The sequence below is a fragment of the Felis catus genome, chromosome D3 (genome assembly GCF_018350175.1).
Source record: "Felis catus isolate Fca126 chromosome D3, F.catus_Fca126_mat1.0, whole genome shotgun sequence".
NCBI classification, from domain to species: domain Eukaryota; kingdom Metazoa; phylum Chordata; class Mammalia; order Carnivora; family Felidae; genus Felis; species Felis catus.
This window is the reverse complement of record NC_058379.1, coordinates 53,102,435-53,118,592: the sequence shown is the minus strand read 5'-3', so window position 1 is coordinate 53,118,592 and position 16,158 is coordinate 53,102,435. Positions and strand designations below refer to the sequence as shown.

The 16,158-nt window shown below is 36.7% G+C and overlaps 2 protein-coding genes across 3 annotated transcripts in view; one reads left to right on the top strand and one right to left on the bottom strand.

Annotated features, from left to right (window-relative positions):
- The window catches only part of DSC1 (desmocollin 1), a 346,452-nt gene that overhangs the window by 83,196 nt on the left and 247,098 nt on the right, over positions 1-16,158 (top strand). The window lies entirely within an intron of this gene.
- Positions 1-16,158, bottom strand: part of DSG4 (desmoglein 4) — a 43,710-nt gene that overhangs the window by 13,954 nt on the left and 13,598 nt on the right. Inside the window, exons 2-9 of the mRNA XM_019815116.2 lie at positions 15,417-15,452; positions 13,749-13,880; positions 11,928-12,083; positions 11,481-11,625; positions 9,128-9,294; positions 8,724-8,858; positions 7,506-7,691; positions 1,184-1,455 (exon numbers count right to left, since the gene is read on the bottom strand). Of these exons, the coding sequence (XP_019670675.2) occupies positions 1,184-1,455; positions 7,506-7,691; positions 8,724-8,858; positions 9,128-9,294; positions 11,481-11,625; positions 11,928-12,083; positions 13,749-13,880; positions 15,417-15,452 (1,229 nt within the window). The remainder of the gene's footprint in view (positions 1-1,183; positions 1,456-7,505; positions 7,692-8,723; positions 8,859-9,127; positions 9,295-11,480; positions 11,626-11,927; positions 12,084-13,748; positions 13,881-15,416; positions 15,453-16,158) is intronic.

Sequence of the window (16,158 nt, the reverse complement as noted above, 5' to 3'; positions counted from 1 at the left end):
TTATGTGAAAGTTAATGATTTTAAGTCACATGCAATGCATTAAACTTAAATATAGTGTTTGTATGTTTTACAGTGATAATTGCCTTGGTTTATAAAATGTATATATATCAATAAAATTTTAGTGTTGAACATATTAATACACAGGTCCACAACAGAGTTTTAAAATTTCATAATTCTTACTCTTCTAGCTCTTAATATAATTGTTAGTAAAATGTATGAGTCTCTTTCAGGTTTGTTTATTGTAGCAATATCTACTGAGGGAATATACTTTATTCATTTTTACATGTGGTGCCCTTCGTTTTTCCTAGATTTTAAGGTGTATTAGTTTTAGGGTACCTCGCTGTTGGCCTGTTATGGGTTTTAGTATTATATAAATAATATAATATAATAATATAATGTATTCAAAATGCTCGACCTTATTGAAAGAAGATCTGGCCTCTGTACCAGGTACAATTTCAAGTGTCCAAGGCACTTATTTGACACATCCTTTTTCTCTATCCCATACTGATAGACTTCATAATTTTTGTTGTCTATCTATTTGTTAACCTATTAAGTAATCAAATTGTTAATATCAAAGTAATTTACAAATCAATAGACTGTTGACTCCAAAAATATTAGGAGGAGGAAAGAAGAGAGACAAGGAAGGAGAATACACTTACATATTTCACTAGTCACTTTCCAGAATATCTTGTATAGATCTAATTCATGTATAATCTGTGTACCTAGTGCCTCTAATGCTTACCTTTCTAGTTCTCCAGTTCTGAGTTTATACTCATCAAATTTCTGAAACGCCTGTGTTTTAATTTCTATTATCTTTTTTCTTCCTCTTAAGCTGGTGGTTGAAATTAGTCCCAGAGTCATTAGATAACAGGTCTTAAGGAAACAAGCAGTGACTCATCTTTTATGAGGTCTTATAGTTTACAATATGGCTTACTCAGCCTGGGGCCAGGGTGGTAACAACTGGCCACAAAAAGATCAGAGAGACTCAGGGAGTCAGAATCTTCTAGTAGTTCTTTGACCTTATAGTTGCTCCCTGTACACAATTACCATTCTAACCTTTTGGAGTCCATTTTGCAAAACTCAAGACGTATTTCAATCCACATACACGAGTACATTCTATATGAACTAACACTGGACAAAACCACATTTTATCACTTTGATATGAGCACAGTATTTATGGTACCTGACATTTGTTGCAGGATTCCCCGTGTCCATATCTATAGCTGTATATGTGCCAAGCACATAATTCAGTAAGGAATTTCCTTTTATTCCTTCTCGAATACTGAAGGTCATGGAATTTGGATGAAATGTAGGTCCTTCTCTCACATTAACAACCTGAATTCTCACAGGGGTTGAGTGCATTCGGAATTGAGAAGCAACTGAGTGGTGAAATTCAGCTTGGTTTTTAACTCCAATACTAAGATGAATATTAGGCATTTGTTCATAATCCAGCATCTGAAATGATAGAAAGTAAAAAACTCTGAAAAGACAAAAGAGCTCTCTTTTGGTAGAATAAGTAGCCATGATAAGAAAGCAACATGCTAGAGTGAATTCCAGGAGTTATGTTATTCAGATTTTGAATTGATAAACTTTATTAATTACTGCATTAGACACTTCAGACATGTTATTCCCTTTATCTATTGGCATAAGCAGGTATATAGGTCATTTATACCTACACAGGTCATTTGGGCCTGTGACTTAGGTTGGACTCAGACTTCTTATATAAAAACCCTGAAGTCAAAAATGATTTCTTTCCAAATGAGAAAAATGAAAAATAAACTTAGAATGAAATAAAAAAATGTTCACAACTGGTGAATGAATAAATAGGACCCAGGTTTTCTTTGTAGAATTCACATCTAAGAAGCTCTTGAAATCAGCAGAATAAGGGAGCTTTATTAGTATAGTTGAACATGTAATTTAAAAAAAAAATGAGGCAAACAACTTCTAAAGGAGAATTCATGATTATTATATGCAGCCCTAAACTATAATTTAATTGTGCTGGGTCTGGTGGACAAGATTTCTTCACAGGGCACATTCAAATAAGCAAATAGCTTTCCCAGAGAAAAGTCACCTTTAAAATGGGTTGTTTGAATAAAAGGTGAATGGAATCTTTTGATCCCGAATGATTGATGTGGTGACATGAAAAGTCACCACCAACAATTCAGCATAAAGCCGACTGTGAATTGTGTACTAAAAAAATGGATTTTCAGTTGGAAGAGTTCCCTCTTATACAACAAGTGAAAAAGCAGTTGTGAAAAAGGGAGTCCTGGACAAAGACTGTTTAGAAGTGTTCCGGAAGATAACGTAGCATCCCTTATATCACATTTGCCAACAACAGTAGTTGACATAACAATGCCATCAATAAGACCCTGAGGTAAATCTCTGCTTCTCAAGGAAATTCTATGACATCATAAATATTTACTCAGTAAATTTTAGTTAATTTCTTCACAAGAGCTAATAAGATGGAAATAGTCACAGGAATTCAGTTAGGTCCTTATTTGGGACTGGCTCACTATGATTTACTTACATTTCAGCTCAAATCCTTCAGTTTTGGGATTTTGAGTCTTCTGTACATCTGTCCCCTCCCTGGTCCACACAATGCCTAGCACAGAGCTGACTATGAATGGTGTTCTCAAAAATAGATTTTCAACCAGAAGAGACCTGTCTTCTACAACTCAGTTTTTATTTTCTAGAATTCCACACTGTCTTTAAACAAATGAAAAATCTGAGATTCTTTTTTTCAGGTAGAGAAATCTCTTGGAGTTTTTGGTGCATACACACGTATGCGCTCTTTGTTAGAATAGTTCTCTCCCTTTTGAATAGAGGGTGGGGGAGAATATTAATATGTGTATAATGTTGTGCCAATTACAGATGTTCACAGAATATGGTGTAAGGAAATTGGTTGGGGGGCTAATCTTCCCTCCAGTAAGGAAGATAAAAAGCAGAGGAAAGACAGAAAGCCTCTCTAATATTCTTTGCAAATGGGATCTTTTATCAAGAGTTTTGCGATTGTGCAGAGGTCAGGGTTGTGCAAAAAGCAATAAAAACAACTACAAGTCTCTGCTTGGAGTTAGAAGAGAGAGGCTGGAACGAATCAAGTTTCTGTGGTTGAAGACCTGACTGAAGAATACTCATAAAGGATATGCTGATATGTGTTAAAAGGGTGGAGCTAGTCTTAGAGAGTCTACAGGGGGCTCAGGAAGGGCTCAGAATGAAGATGATCCATCCAGAAATAGATTTGGTTTCTGGCAGGTTTTTTTGCTATTTAAAAAAAAAAATTAATTTTTAAAATTTAAAATTTTTAAATGCTTATTTATTTTTGACAGAGAGAGAGACAGAGCATGAGTTGGGGAGGGCCAGAGAGAGGGAGACACAGAATCCGAAGCAGGCTCCAGGCTCCGAGCTGTCAGCACAGAGTCCGATGCCGCTCGAACTCACGGACCATGAGGTCATGACCTGAGCCGAAGTTGGATGCTCAACCGACTGAGCCACCCAGGCGCCCCAAAGAAGTTAAGCTGTTAGAGTCTCCCATGCCATTTTGTATGTTTGGTTTTGGTTTGGTTTAGGTCAACATGACCCTGCTATTTCTCAGAGGGGATGCTGGTTCATTTTAGAATTAAGTATGGAAAAAGGTAGATCAGCAGTGTGAATACAAAACAGGCAGTTTTTCCATGGCAATTCCCCATGAGGGAATTGTCAAATATCTGCCAGGGTGTGTATGTTCTCCTTTCTAGGAATTGACATTTTCTGGTGGAAATGCATCTGGACGACATGAGCATGCTATAAGATAAGAAGCTACGAAGCTAAGAGCTAAGAGCTATAAGATAAGAAGCTAAGAGCAGGGCACATGCAGTTGGGAAGTGGCACAGAGGTGAACAGAGGGAGATGTCTGAAGGTACTAGTTCTTGCTTCAAACTTGTTTGACTGGCCCTGGATTACACGGGGAGGCACGGAGGGGGCAGTTAAGTATGACTTTGGAATCAGAGAGCTCTGGTTGGATCTTGTCTTTGTCATTTGCCACCTGGCTGAACTTAAGGCAAGTTAGTTTTCCTCTTTTGATTTTGTTTCACTTTCTATAAAAAAAGAATCAAAATATTTTTCTCCTGGAGTTGTGACGGTTTTAAAACCTCTGTATACACAGTATGACTGACTAGCTGGTGTTTAGTGACTGCTTAATAAACATTAATTAAAATTATTATAAAAATAGAGAAGCAATATTTCTTTGTTAGAATTCCAATTGTAATATTTTGCTTGTCTTCTCAGTGTTGAAGTGAATGTGTATACACACACACATATTATTTGTTAGTATTTCTGTATACATGTATTGATAAATAGTGAAAAGAAGTTCTTGATAAGAGAGATTTTTTTTTACCTTCTTAAAGATTTTCTCTTGTTAAACTACAAGTTCCTTGAGAACAAGGGCCATGTCTTAGTCACCTTCATATCATTAGCACATAGCAGTTCTCAATCCTTAGACTAAGAAAAGGGTTATAGAAAGCTCAGTCAAAAGCCCATGACTAAGAGGCCAGTTTCCATGAGGTTAAATAGCAGCTTGAGTGAAAATGGAGAGGGTACAGGACATTAGTGACCTTGTTCCAAATGCTAAATTCTGGAACTCGACACATATGTTCTCTAAATATATAGTTGTGGCTAAGTCCTGAAATACATACTGAGGCTTTAAATATCATTTTAATTAGCCTTTCCATATTATTTTGATGTTTTTAAACATACTTTTCCTGCTTTCTTTTTTTAAAATTATTTTTAATGTTAATTTATTTTTGAGAGAGAGAGACAGAGTGGGAGCAGTGGGGAGGGGCAGAGATAGAGGCAGACACAGAATCTGAAGCAGGCTCCAGGTTCTGAGCTGTTAGCACGGAGCCGGATGCTGGGCTCAAACTCACAAACTGTGAGATCATGACCTAAGCTGAAGTCAGACGCTGAACCAACTGAGTCACCCAGGTGCCCTTCTGCTTTCTTTAATGGACTTGAGAAGTTATCATCCAGGAAAGAAAGATAGACACTGCATAACATCTAATACTGTCTTGACCAATTTTTCATGAACTTGAATTTCCCATAGTTGTGTGTGTGTGTGTGTGTGTGTGTGTGTGTGTGTGTGTGTGTGTGTATGTGATGAACTGAGCATATTTAAGAAACCCAAAACCTTTTAGCTCTCACAGAAGACACATTACGTAAGTAATAGTGCGTTGCCCGCATTCTAAACATGTCTTCTTTTTCAGTTTTATAATTTTTTAGAAATTATGAATTATACAGTCAAGCTTGGTGACTCGCATTTGGGTGAGAGCCTCACCATCCTCAATTTTTTGTGAGTTTCTATTATCTTCTGAACACTGGGCCGGATGCTAGGAATGGAAAGATATTTAGATCAAGTTGTTTATATTCAAAGCTCTTACTATGTCTTTTAGTAGTTTCAGAGACAGACCAAAAGCAAAGAACAGTGACATGCTATAAGATAAGAAGCTAAGTCAATGATTAAGATGGTAAGAAGATGGGTAAGAATTATCTGACATGTCTAGATCTTGATTTTTAACTGAGATGCAAGGTTGAACAAATTCTATCCCTGAAAACAAACTTGACTAAATATTCAGAATTTGATAAGATGGTAAGTGACCTTTTGTCTCTCTTTTCCTTATCTATGTTAATTTGGCAATGGCTGTTTTTCTTGTTCCCTCATTTCCATTTTTACTGCTATTGTCTTAAATCAGGTTCTTATTACCTTAGGACTCAATTAATATAATAATTATTTTCTTAATTTTATTCTTTCCAGAGTTGAGCTCATACTGTGACTGCTATTGAAAAAAAATCCCAAAACTTTTCTTGGCCTATAAGTAGGGATTAGTAAAGTTTTTTTGGTTAAGAGCAGAGAGTAAATAGTTTAGGCTTTGGAGGTCATATACAGTTTTTGTCTTAAACATTCAACTCAGTCATTGGAGTGTGGAAACAGCCATAGAAAATAGTGAATGAATGAATGAGTGTGGTTGTTTTTTAATAACATTTTATGTGCAAAAAGCGACTATAGCCCATGGGCTATAGTCTGCTGACCTATGGCCTCAAGCAATGTTTCTCAAACAGGAAAGCTCTGGTATATTCTTCGAGTCCTTGTGTTCTGTTAAGAAATTTTGAAATTTTGTGGGTTCATTTGAATGACAATCTTAGAAAGTATACATAGACATTTTCCATAATTTTGATTACAACCTCGTAAATTAATACACTGCATGATTTCAGTGCTAGTGTTTTGTGGTAAAGTAGGAATACTTCAGTTGCTCTAGAAAATTGCAAACAGAACAGAAGGACTGTATAGAGAAATGATATGTTTGCATTAGAGGGAGGCTAAATGGCTTCCTGATATACGGCAAATGGCATAAGGAAAAGTAGTAACGGAATGAAATAATTACAGGTCACTATGTACCAAATTAAATGTGCGCATGTGTCTATCAGTATATACTTTCATAACTATGAGTTCTGTTTATGTTGTTTGTACTGATTTTGCTGAAGGAAAAAATTAAGTTCCCCGATCACATCACTGTTAATTTAAATCTTATTGGTTTGTAGTTTTAGTTGTTTCTAATTTGTAGTTTTAGATTTTATTGCTGTCCATAAGACAGATTAGATTTATTGCTCCATAAATCATAAAGTAGTTTAAGAAAAATTAATCGGTAGGAAAAAGTCAAGCCCTACATTCCAGTATTCGAGGTTCTCAGCAGACCCAACTCTAATCATCATCTTCGCTCTTGCATCTCATTGTTTCCCTCCATGAACATCTGATACAGCCCCCAGATTGCTCGTGGTGTCCTGAGCATGCTTTCCTTTTCCTCCCCTCAACTTGTTTGCTCATTTCAGCTCTCACATCAGCAGTCTCAATTGTAAGGTCTTGCTTACACCGTCTTCTCTGCATGAAACCTTTTCAGACAAACCCAACTCAGAAAGACCTCACCTCTTAGAAATTATTTCATGTTTCACCCTTTCGGCCATTAATTACGTTTAACATTATAACATCTGTACAAGGACTTCTTTGTTTTTAACTCGTCTTATTATCTAATTCAGGAGTACGTGCCTTGTTTTCTTAACTAGATATTGGGCACTGTGAGAACAAAACAGCCTCCTTAATTCTTACTTCTCTTGGTAACAAAGAGCATGTTGCTGAGCTGGAAGGCTCAGACCGACATAGTGAGCTAACTTAGGGCACTAGTCACGTAAGTAGTATTCAAGGTTATAGAGTGTTTTTTTGGTAGCAAGATTCTGTCTGGAAGAGGAAATTAAAACTTCTTTAGAAGAAAATACTGCAGGGGCGCCTGGGTGGCTCAGTTAGTTAACATCTGACTCTTCATCTCACGATTGGTGGGATCAGACCCCTTGTGGAGTTCATGCTGGCAGCATGAAGCCTGCTTGGGATTCTCTCTCTCCTGTGTCTCTCTGCTCCACCCCACCTCAAAATAACTAAATAAACTTTTAAAAAAGAAGAAAATACTGCAGGTCCCAAACTGTACCTTGACGACTTTCAAAATGCCCTCATTGGTTCGTGGGTCTGTTTGAATATCGAACCAATTCCCATCATTTCCGGAGAGAATTAAATATTTTGCCAGCCAATTATCGGTGCCTTCTTCATCAAGATCAATTGCTTGTAATCGTATCAGCTCTGAATTTAAACAATTCTCTTCAATACTTGCTGAGTACTGAAAAGACATGGATCAATTTTATAATCAATAAAGTTTCAAAGGAGGAAAGATATTTACTAATACATAATTATCACTTAAGATACTAACAACAAACTACATCAATAATTTTTGCACCATTATTAAAGGCCACACATTTCAATTAGAAATATAAGAATAGGAATATAAGATAATAAAACTGATTTTCTTGTGCTGTGTGTGAAGTCAAGGTCAAACTGGCACTTTATTTTATTTTCCCTGCTTATTTTTAATTTTCCGTAAGTTAGTCCCTCCTTTTCCTGTGAGGGGTCAGATGACATTATCTTAGGCTTTGTGGGCCAGAGAGTTCAGCTACAACTAGTCACCTCCGCTGCTGTAAGATCAAAGCAGCCGCAGACAACATATAAAGGGATGAGTCAAGTTGTGGTCCGATAAAACATTTTTTTTTTTTAACCAAAATAGGTGGCGAGCCAGATTTGGCTTTGCTATTTTCAATGTTATGCTTCTTTGTGCCTAAAATGAAGATGAAAGTGGGAAATGTTTGGGACTCCTGTAGAATTAATTCAGCAAACATCAGGCCTATAAAGATACATCAATATTGTTACATGATTCCCAGCATCAGGTTAATAAAATCCCACATTTCTTTAAGTAGAGAGTATGGAGGAGTTGGTCTGCTGCTTTCATAGATGCAGGTTGTACAGAATAGTGACTCAAAGGCAAGCATGCACTATTAAGGTGTATTACTATTTTGTAATGAAATACGATTGAGATACAGTATCATTTTTGTTTGGCATACAACATAGTAAATCCATGTCTATATATAATGTGACATGATCACCATAATAAGTCTAGTTACCATCTGTCACCATACAACATGAGTACAATATTATTGACTGTATGAGGTATATTATTATTATACTTAATAAGTTCCAAGGTTTACACAGCAAAGCTGAGTCCATCCACACACATAACAGAACCAGGCTCACAAAGTAGCAGGAAAGCAAATCAGTTACTGACACTTAGGGGAAAAAGATTATAAAAATAACAACTTACGGAAGTTTTCTCCAAAGTGGGGAAGTTATCATTGACATCTAAAACCTTGATTCTACAGTCGCACTCAGAAGACAGTCCGTCTGCAGCTCCGTCTCGATCTGAGCCCCTTACCACAAGATTATACATACTGTGTTGCTTAAAATGAAAAAGAGTTGTAAGCATTAGACCATGTGTTGAATGAAACACGACACATTCTGAAATTGTTCCCCTAATTTCCTTTTATAATTTTATGTAGTATTTTAATATAATTTTTTTCTTCTTATAATTTTCATTCAAAAGTCATGGTTAGATTATTTTTCCTTCCCTCCTTTACACTGGAGGAAACACATACTTGGATCATTTCATCTTTGCCTTTTGAAAATTGAGTTCTTTATTTCTTATCATTCATTCATAGAAGGCTTTACCTCTCTGTCAAGGAAACTGGACATCGTGCGGACTTCTCCAGTGTACCTGTTCAGGATGAACATTGGTGCCCCTGCTGGCTCTTGAGAGATGATCTTGTAGGCTATTTTAGAATTCAGATGATTGTCTTCGTCTGCATCTGTGGCACTTAACTTTACAACCAGTGTGTCTAGAAATGAAGATGGAGGTGAAGAATGTTTGGGACTCTGCTGGGATCAGTTCAGCAAATCATCAGGCATAGGAAGAAAGAGTGATTGGCCTTCCCTGAATTTTCTGTTTTAGTTTTCCACAAGAATGTATTACCATAATTTCAAACTACACCACTAATTGTAAAAATAATGGAATGGCGGTTTGCTCTATAAAATCCTTTAGTATATAAAGTACTTACACTCCTTAAGTGACTAAATGGTAAATCAGGAGCAAACTAGAGTAATTGTTAATGTATGAAAAAGAAGTTCCATAGCCTTTATCATAAATCTGAAAAGCCGATTTTGTCAATTTGTGTTTACAGTGGTCTTGTGACATTAATTTAAAATGCTTAAGTAAGAAAGATTATAGCTTGGGACACCTGGGTGTCTCAATCAGTTAAGCATTTGACTCTTGATTTCAGCTCAGGTCATGATATCACAGTTTGTGGGTTTGAGTCCCAGGTTGGGCTCCGTGCTGACAATGTGGAGCCTTGGGATTTTTTTCTCTCCCTTTCTCTCTGCCCCTCCCCCACTGACTCTGTGTCTCTCAAAATAAATAAATAAACTTAAAAAATAGAAAGATTATAGCTTAATTAAATTCAATGTTAAGATTATTAATTGATCACCTATATTCTTTATTTTCATTCATCCAGAAAATGGAGAATTATTATTGGTTGCCTTGGAGGATGATAGCACTTTACTGAATAGTCAAGAACATATAACTATTGAAAAGAAGATTTGTCCACAGGAATAGAAAAAGTTGTTGATTATTCATAGGAACAAAGAGCCAGCATTCTAGGCTATCCCCAAGGACATTAGCCCCTAGGACAGATTTTCCAGAGCTGGCTGGTCCCTGATGTTTTTCTGCTTCCCAGCCAGTTTTCAAAGTGAAAAACTAGTACAGAGAACCAGGGACCCCTTGAATAAAAAAGCCAGGTTTCATGGAGTTCATAGTCTATGAAAATATGCCCTGGCCCTGTGGTTCACTCTCCTCACTTGAGGGAGCATTAATAAAATGGCTAATCAGCCGCCAAGTGGACGTGGACGTAGACGTGGACTTGGGTGTCGGTTTGGAGGCGGGCTTCACCTTTCCTCCCTTCACCAAGTTATGCTGAAGTATGTTAGTGACGAAACAATGATGGGCTTTGGAGACCCTCTGGGGCAAAACCTTCACTTTACTTCTGTATGTCCTCTTCTCCTATGCTATAAAGCATTTTGTGTTTCTTATTTTCCACACCATTCTTTTGGGGACTCTGAAGAAGTTCTCCAGACACCCCCTCTTGATTCCTGCCTTTTTACCTCTTCTTTCTCTCCTCCAGTACTTCTTGCCTCTTTCCTCTTTTCCTCCAAACTTCTCCATCCTTCTTTCTTTGACTGTCCATTAGTACCTCTAGTTTGCTTTCTATATGTCTTTCTTTCTGAAATCCTTTTTTATATTCCCTTTTTCAAATTTAATTTCGAGATACACGTGCAGACTTAGATATGAAAGAAAAAGGAATATTAGAGGATTGGGGAAAGCAAGGGTCAGAAGGCAAGGGAGGGGAGAACAAAGGAAAGTACCAGCATAGGAAAAACATAGAAAGGAAAGACATTCAGGAGAAGGGATAGAAAGAAGGAGAAGAGAGTATTGGAGCTGGAGATGGAATTAAACAGGATGGAAAAAGTGAAAAAAAAAAAAGAGAGAGAGAGAATGTAATGTGACTTGCCGTGTAGACTGTGAAGAACCAGAGATTACCCTTTGTGAGCGACCTGATGGCTACCGTCGGAGATGCACCCTCCGTCACTCTCTGATGCGCTTCAGCCCACAATTTGAGGGATAGGTCAGCACAGAGACCTTTTCCATGCATGGAAAGCATCCATGGTTTCTTTTTCAGTTAACTCATTTGGTTTAAGTTAATCATGAACCAGTAATAATCTTTAAGGAAGGCGCTAAGCTCCTGCTAAATGACATGTACAAGGATCCTCCACAAACAAACAAGAGGATATGTAGCATTTTAGATATGATTTTTTTTCTAGGTCAGTTTTAAGTTAGAACTTGTGGGGCTTATTCAAAATACAAGTTTGACTTTTTCTGATCTTTAAATTACCTGTGTGTCAGTCTCCTACAGCTTTAGAGCAAGAGAAATCGACGTGATAATAATGCGGAGAAGTAGTGTCATCCACTTACTTGCATCACTGTTTTCTTCAATGCTGGCTGTGTACACATTTTGGGTAAAAACTGGAGGGTTATCATTTATGTCCATAACTTTGACTCTAAGCTCAAGAGGTCTTTCTAAGTCTTCACCCCGTGAATTCAGAGCCCGGCAATAGATCTGTGGAGAGTTGAGGGAAAAACTGTCTCTTTCTATCAAAGGAAATTAAGTAACATGATCAAAACTATTTCAGGAAATATGCAAAGAAACAATTTGCTTAGTGAATTCAGACAGATTAAAGTTTATTAATTTAAACATTATCAAGACATTTGATGGCATATCTATGCAACACTCTTGAACTATAAACTTATGTTTTCATACTCTTTTCATTGCTTTGGTCCCTTTGTTTGGCTTCAGCTTTACTGTGTTTTAAATAGGGAAGAAAAATAATATGCATAAGTTAAAACACTACTGTGACTTACCAAGAAAAGTGGGGTTATCTCTCTGTCCACCACTGAAGTGATGTTAATTTCCCCAGTCCGAGGATTAATGGTGAACACTCCGTAAGGTGGTCGATCAATTCCTACCCCAGAGATGCGGTATGTAATCTTCTGGTTCGCTTCACAGTCTGATCGGATCTATGAGGAAAATGGTTAGGATTGTGATCTTATTTAAAGCAGATAATGAACCGTGGCGTGTAATAGAATGAGAAGGGAATAGCTTTGTAGCCAGATGGGCTTTGGATTCAAACAAGGCACCATGATTTAGGCCTGTGTGACCTTGGAAAATTCACTTAACTTTGCCAAGCACCAGCTTATAATGGGATAATACCACTTACATCCTAAGTTTGTTGTGGGGATTGTATGAGGTAACATATATACACCACAACCCAATGCCTGGCATAAGGCACATACATGCTTGATGGGAGATTTGCTATTATTAATGGTACATTGTTCAATTCTCTGATTTTCTTTGCATATAAAGAGTTTGACAGAAGAAATCACCATCTTTAGTACTCATTGAAGGATCGTGTTATATTGATATGTACCCTGACTAGACTTTAGAGATTTAATCAAAATTATAGATAACTTAAGAAAACCACAAGAGAAATACAGTGTTTTGAGATACTGGGAATAATTTTATGAATTGAAACCTACCATATCACTCATCTGCCAAATAGAGTTTATGGCAAATATTCTGCCATGTAAGTTTTGTTTTAATAGTTTTATATCTATTGCTCATAAATTTGAACAAAGATAGTTTAAATTTTGGAACCTCACCTGTATACTAAAGATGAGAACATTCGGTAAAATACTAAGATTTGTTACCCAATACCCACAATTAAATAAAGACAACTGGAAACACAACTTGGAGTAGCTCCACTCTACTCCAGAGATCTTATTTATCTGGATGAAAATCCAGGAAATCCCCAAATGCAAATAAAAAGAAAAGAATACGCCATACAGTGAAGTAACATAAAGCTCTAACTGTGAGTTGAAAGGAAACAAGAACAATTTAAATCTTTCCAAAAATTTCCAAAAATCGGAATACTCCTCTGACAGAGAATAATGTCTTCTTGAGTGGAGGTTGTATCTGTAATATCACTCACTGCTGATGCTTACTATAGATAGGTAAAACTTCATATAAACATGCAAACAATGTATAAATGTAAAGCTGTAAGGAGAGAATTCTGGTTGACTGCTCTGCCGTTTCACTAGTGGGGCAAGGCCAAGATGCCCCTTCCCAAGACCAAGTGAAACTGCTAACGTGGATCCCATCCTTCTTGGATCAATTTAGTACACTTTCTTCCCTTCACTCTCCTTCCTTTTTAATTACCATTATTTGGAATACTTTTTAAGACTCTACTAATTCTGGATATAGGAATCTAGTGGGAACTTTTGACACTTCCTTTCTTTCCTTTCTTGGAGAGAATTAATCAATACTGTAAACCTTTGATCTGGGGGAGGGATGGTCGGAAGATTATTACTACATGCATAAATTTTCTATAACATGTACCTATGACAGATAAGCAGGACACAAATGAACAGATAAAGCCCAGTTGTGCTGGAGACCCAGGTTTCTCTTCTAGGATCACTCGAAGACTCTCTGCTCTGTATCAGTTCCCACAAGGTAATATTCAAAACAGTGCCTCAGCAACGTGAGCAGATGACTACCTGTCGCCCCTCTTCCTAAGTCACTGTGGAGTAGTGAAGGCTGCAAATCCCCGAAATGTCTGAGGGCTTTCCTGCCCTGCAAATCATGTGTTATCAGCACCGCATACTCCTGTTCATTTCCTCACTTACTCTGGCAATCGGATTCCTCTTGGAGTTGTCCTCTCCTTCTCGACAGGCAGCAGCAAACTTGATCCACTCCCGCTTTTGTCTTCTGACTGTCTGCCATTTTGTAGTGCCATTTTCAACGTCTAATTCTTTCACCTTATGCAAAAATAGTTCACATTTTGTACAGTGTTAGGACAGTTTTACTTAGTAAGGACATGTATTCAACATTGTAAGGTGCACCCAGAAGAAGCAAAGGTATTGAATTTGAGGAACAAAGAAAGTGTTCACTAATTCAAAACCCTTGGTGGGTGTAGCCTGGTCACTTGCCTACCTACTTCTTTTGGAATCATCTCACTTGTAACTGTATGATTCTAGTGAAACAAATTTCATTAGCTATGTGTCGTGCTCATAATGTGTTTATATTGGATAATATGTTGTGTTTTTTTCTTTTTTTTTTTTCAATCTTTCCTCACCCCTCTTTGGGCTCTGACCAGGCTTTCTGATCTCCAGAGTTGAAAAGATTGCTGGTGTTCCATTGAGTTCATCCTATGCAAAAGGAAAATTGTGCTGGTGGGTATGGTCACCTAAAAGAGGGAAGGGATTTTTCTTTTCTTTTGGTAAGGACATCACTCTGGCTAAGCATCCAAATATATTATTGTAGGATTAGAAGAATATTTTAACTGAATTGATGGTACTTGCAATAATCCCATGGATAACTACGGGTCTTCTCAATGTTGTCCATATTTATCCCTGCTTGCTATATGTTTTTCTCTTTGTCGTCTTATGTTACTATTGTTGGAGGAAGTCTAAGAATTTTAAAGTATTGAAGAGTTTAGAAATGTTACTACATGCATAAACATATTTGTATACATGCATAAATGTATGCATATATACATATATATAAATAAATTTTTAAGTGACTCCTAATATACTTATTGAGGCCTAAATGATCGTAATGTTTGTTGAAGCTAATGCTTCATTTAATTACCACTTTGGGGAAGGAAACGTTCCCTGTGAATGGAGCTTATCCTTTCAAGAACCAAAACACGTACACTTTCCCCCCATTTTGATACAACTTCCTGAAATGTACCAGAGATCTCTTCATCAACAGAGATTAGAAAGGTAATTTTATTTTCTTCAATGATTTGAGATTGATCATGATGAAAGTTTAATTACTGTAAGAAAATAAAGCCCTCCCAGAGATCGAGGACTTTATTTCCTGAGTCCCACTCTTAATGGCACTGGATTCTCTGTTGTTCTATTGAGTTGTGATGATATATATATATATATATATATATATATATATATATATATATATATATATCTTTCCCTCGCTGAAAGGAGGAAATTGACCATTGGTTATCTTTCTTAATGGTGTAACTGTCTAAAAATCTTCTTCTCATTCTAATGTATTACTCTGCTTCTTTAAGTTGAGAAATGTATGAATAAACTACTAATACAGTTTGAAAAGTAGGAGTTACTATGACATTGAGTTGTTACAAACTATGCCTGAAAACATGGATATTTAGAAGTATGGGTTTGCCATTGCTATTTTAGTTTGGCAGAGGTTCTTTCTCTTACCTTTTACTAAGTGATTATGATTTCAGTATTCTGATTTTCGATATACGATGCATTACAAAATTCCATTTTTCTTTCAATTTAAATTGAGAAAACAGTTTTAATATACATTACCTCAACAATAAATTCGCTGTTTACTTCTAGCACCACCTGTTATAGAAGGTACAACATTAGCAAAAAGTGCATAATTTAAAGGAAACCGTCATAAAACCATTGACAATCTTCTTTTGTTAATTCATTTCTTAAATCCACATTTTGTTAATAATATAGAATAAGCATGGGTAATACAAAATGAATAATACAGGCTCTTTGCCCTCCAGAGGCTTTTACACTTTTAGGGAAGAAAAAACACATAATTACAGCAAGACAGGTTAGGATATATGCTTTAATGGAGGCACCGATGGGCTTGATGGATGGGTATAGCAGACAACTCAAGTGATCAAAGTGAATTTTGGTAAGGACTTGTAGGAGACTAGGGACTGAAAGGGCTCTCAAGGATGAAGCTGCTTTGACAAGAAGAATTGATAAAAAGGAAAATTTCAGCCAGAGTAAAACATGAACACAGGGCACTTTTGGATGTTCCAGAAATGATAAATAATATTATTAGCTGGAAAGTAGTAGTAAAGAGACATGGGAAACAAGGTTTGGAATATCAGTTTGGAGACATATCATGAAGTGCTTTATGTACCAGATTAAGGAGTTTGAACTTCATTGGATAAGAGAGTAAGAGTGACAAAAGTAGTGTGTGTAATACACAGCATCGATACAAAGGGTAGAATGTAAAGGAAAAGCACTTGAAGTCAAGACATGTAGGAATTAGCAATTGCTGAGGTAAGGCATACTTAGAACACCAACA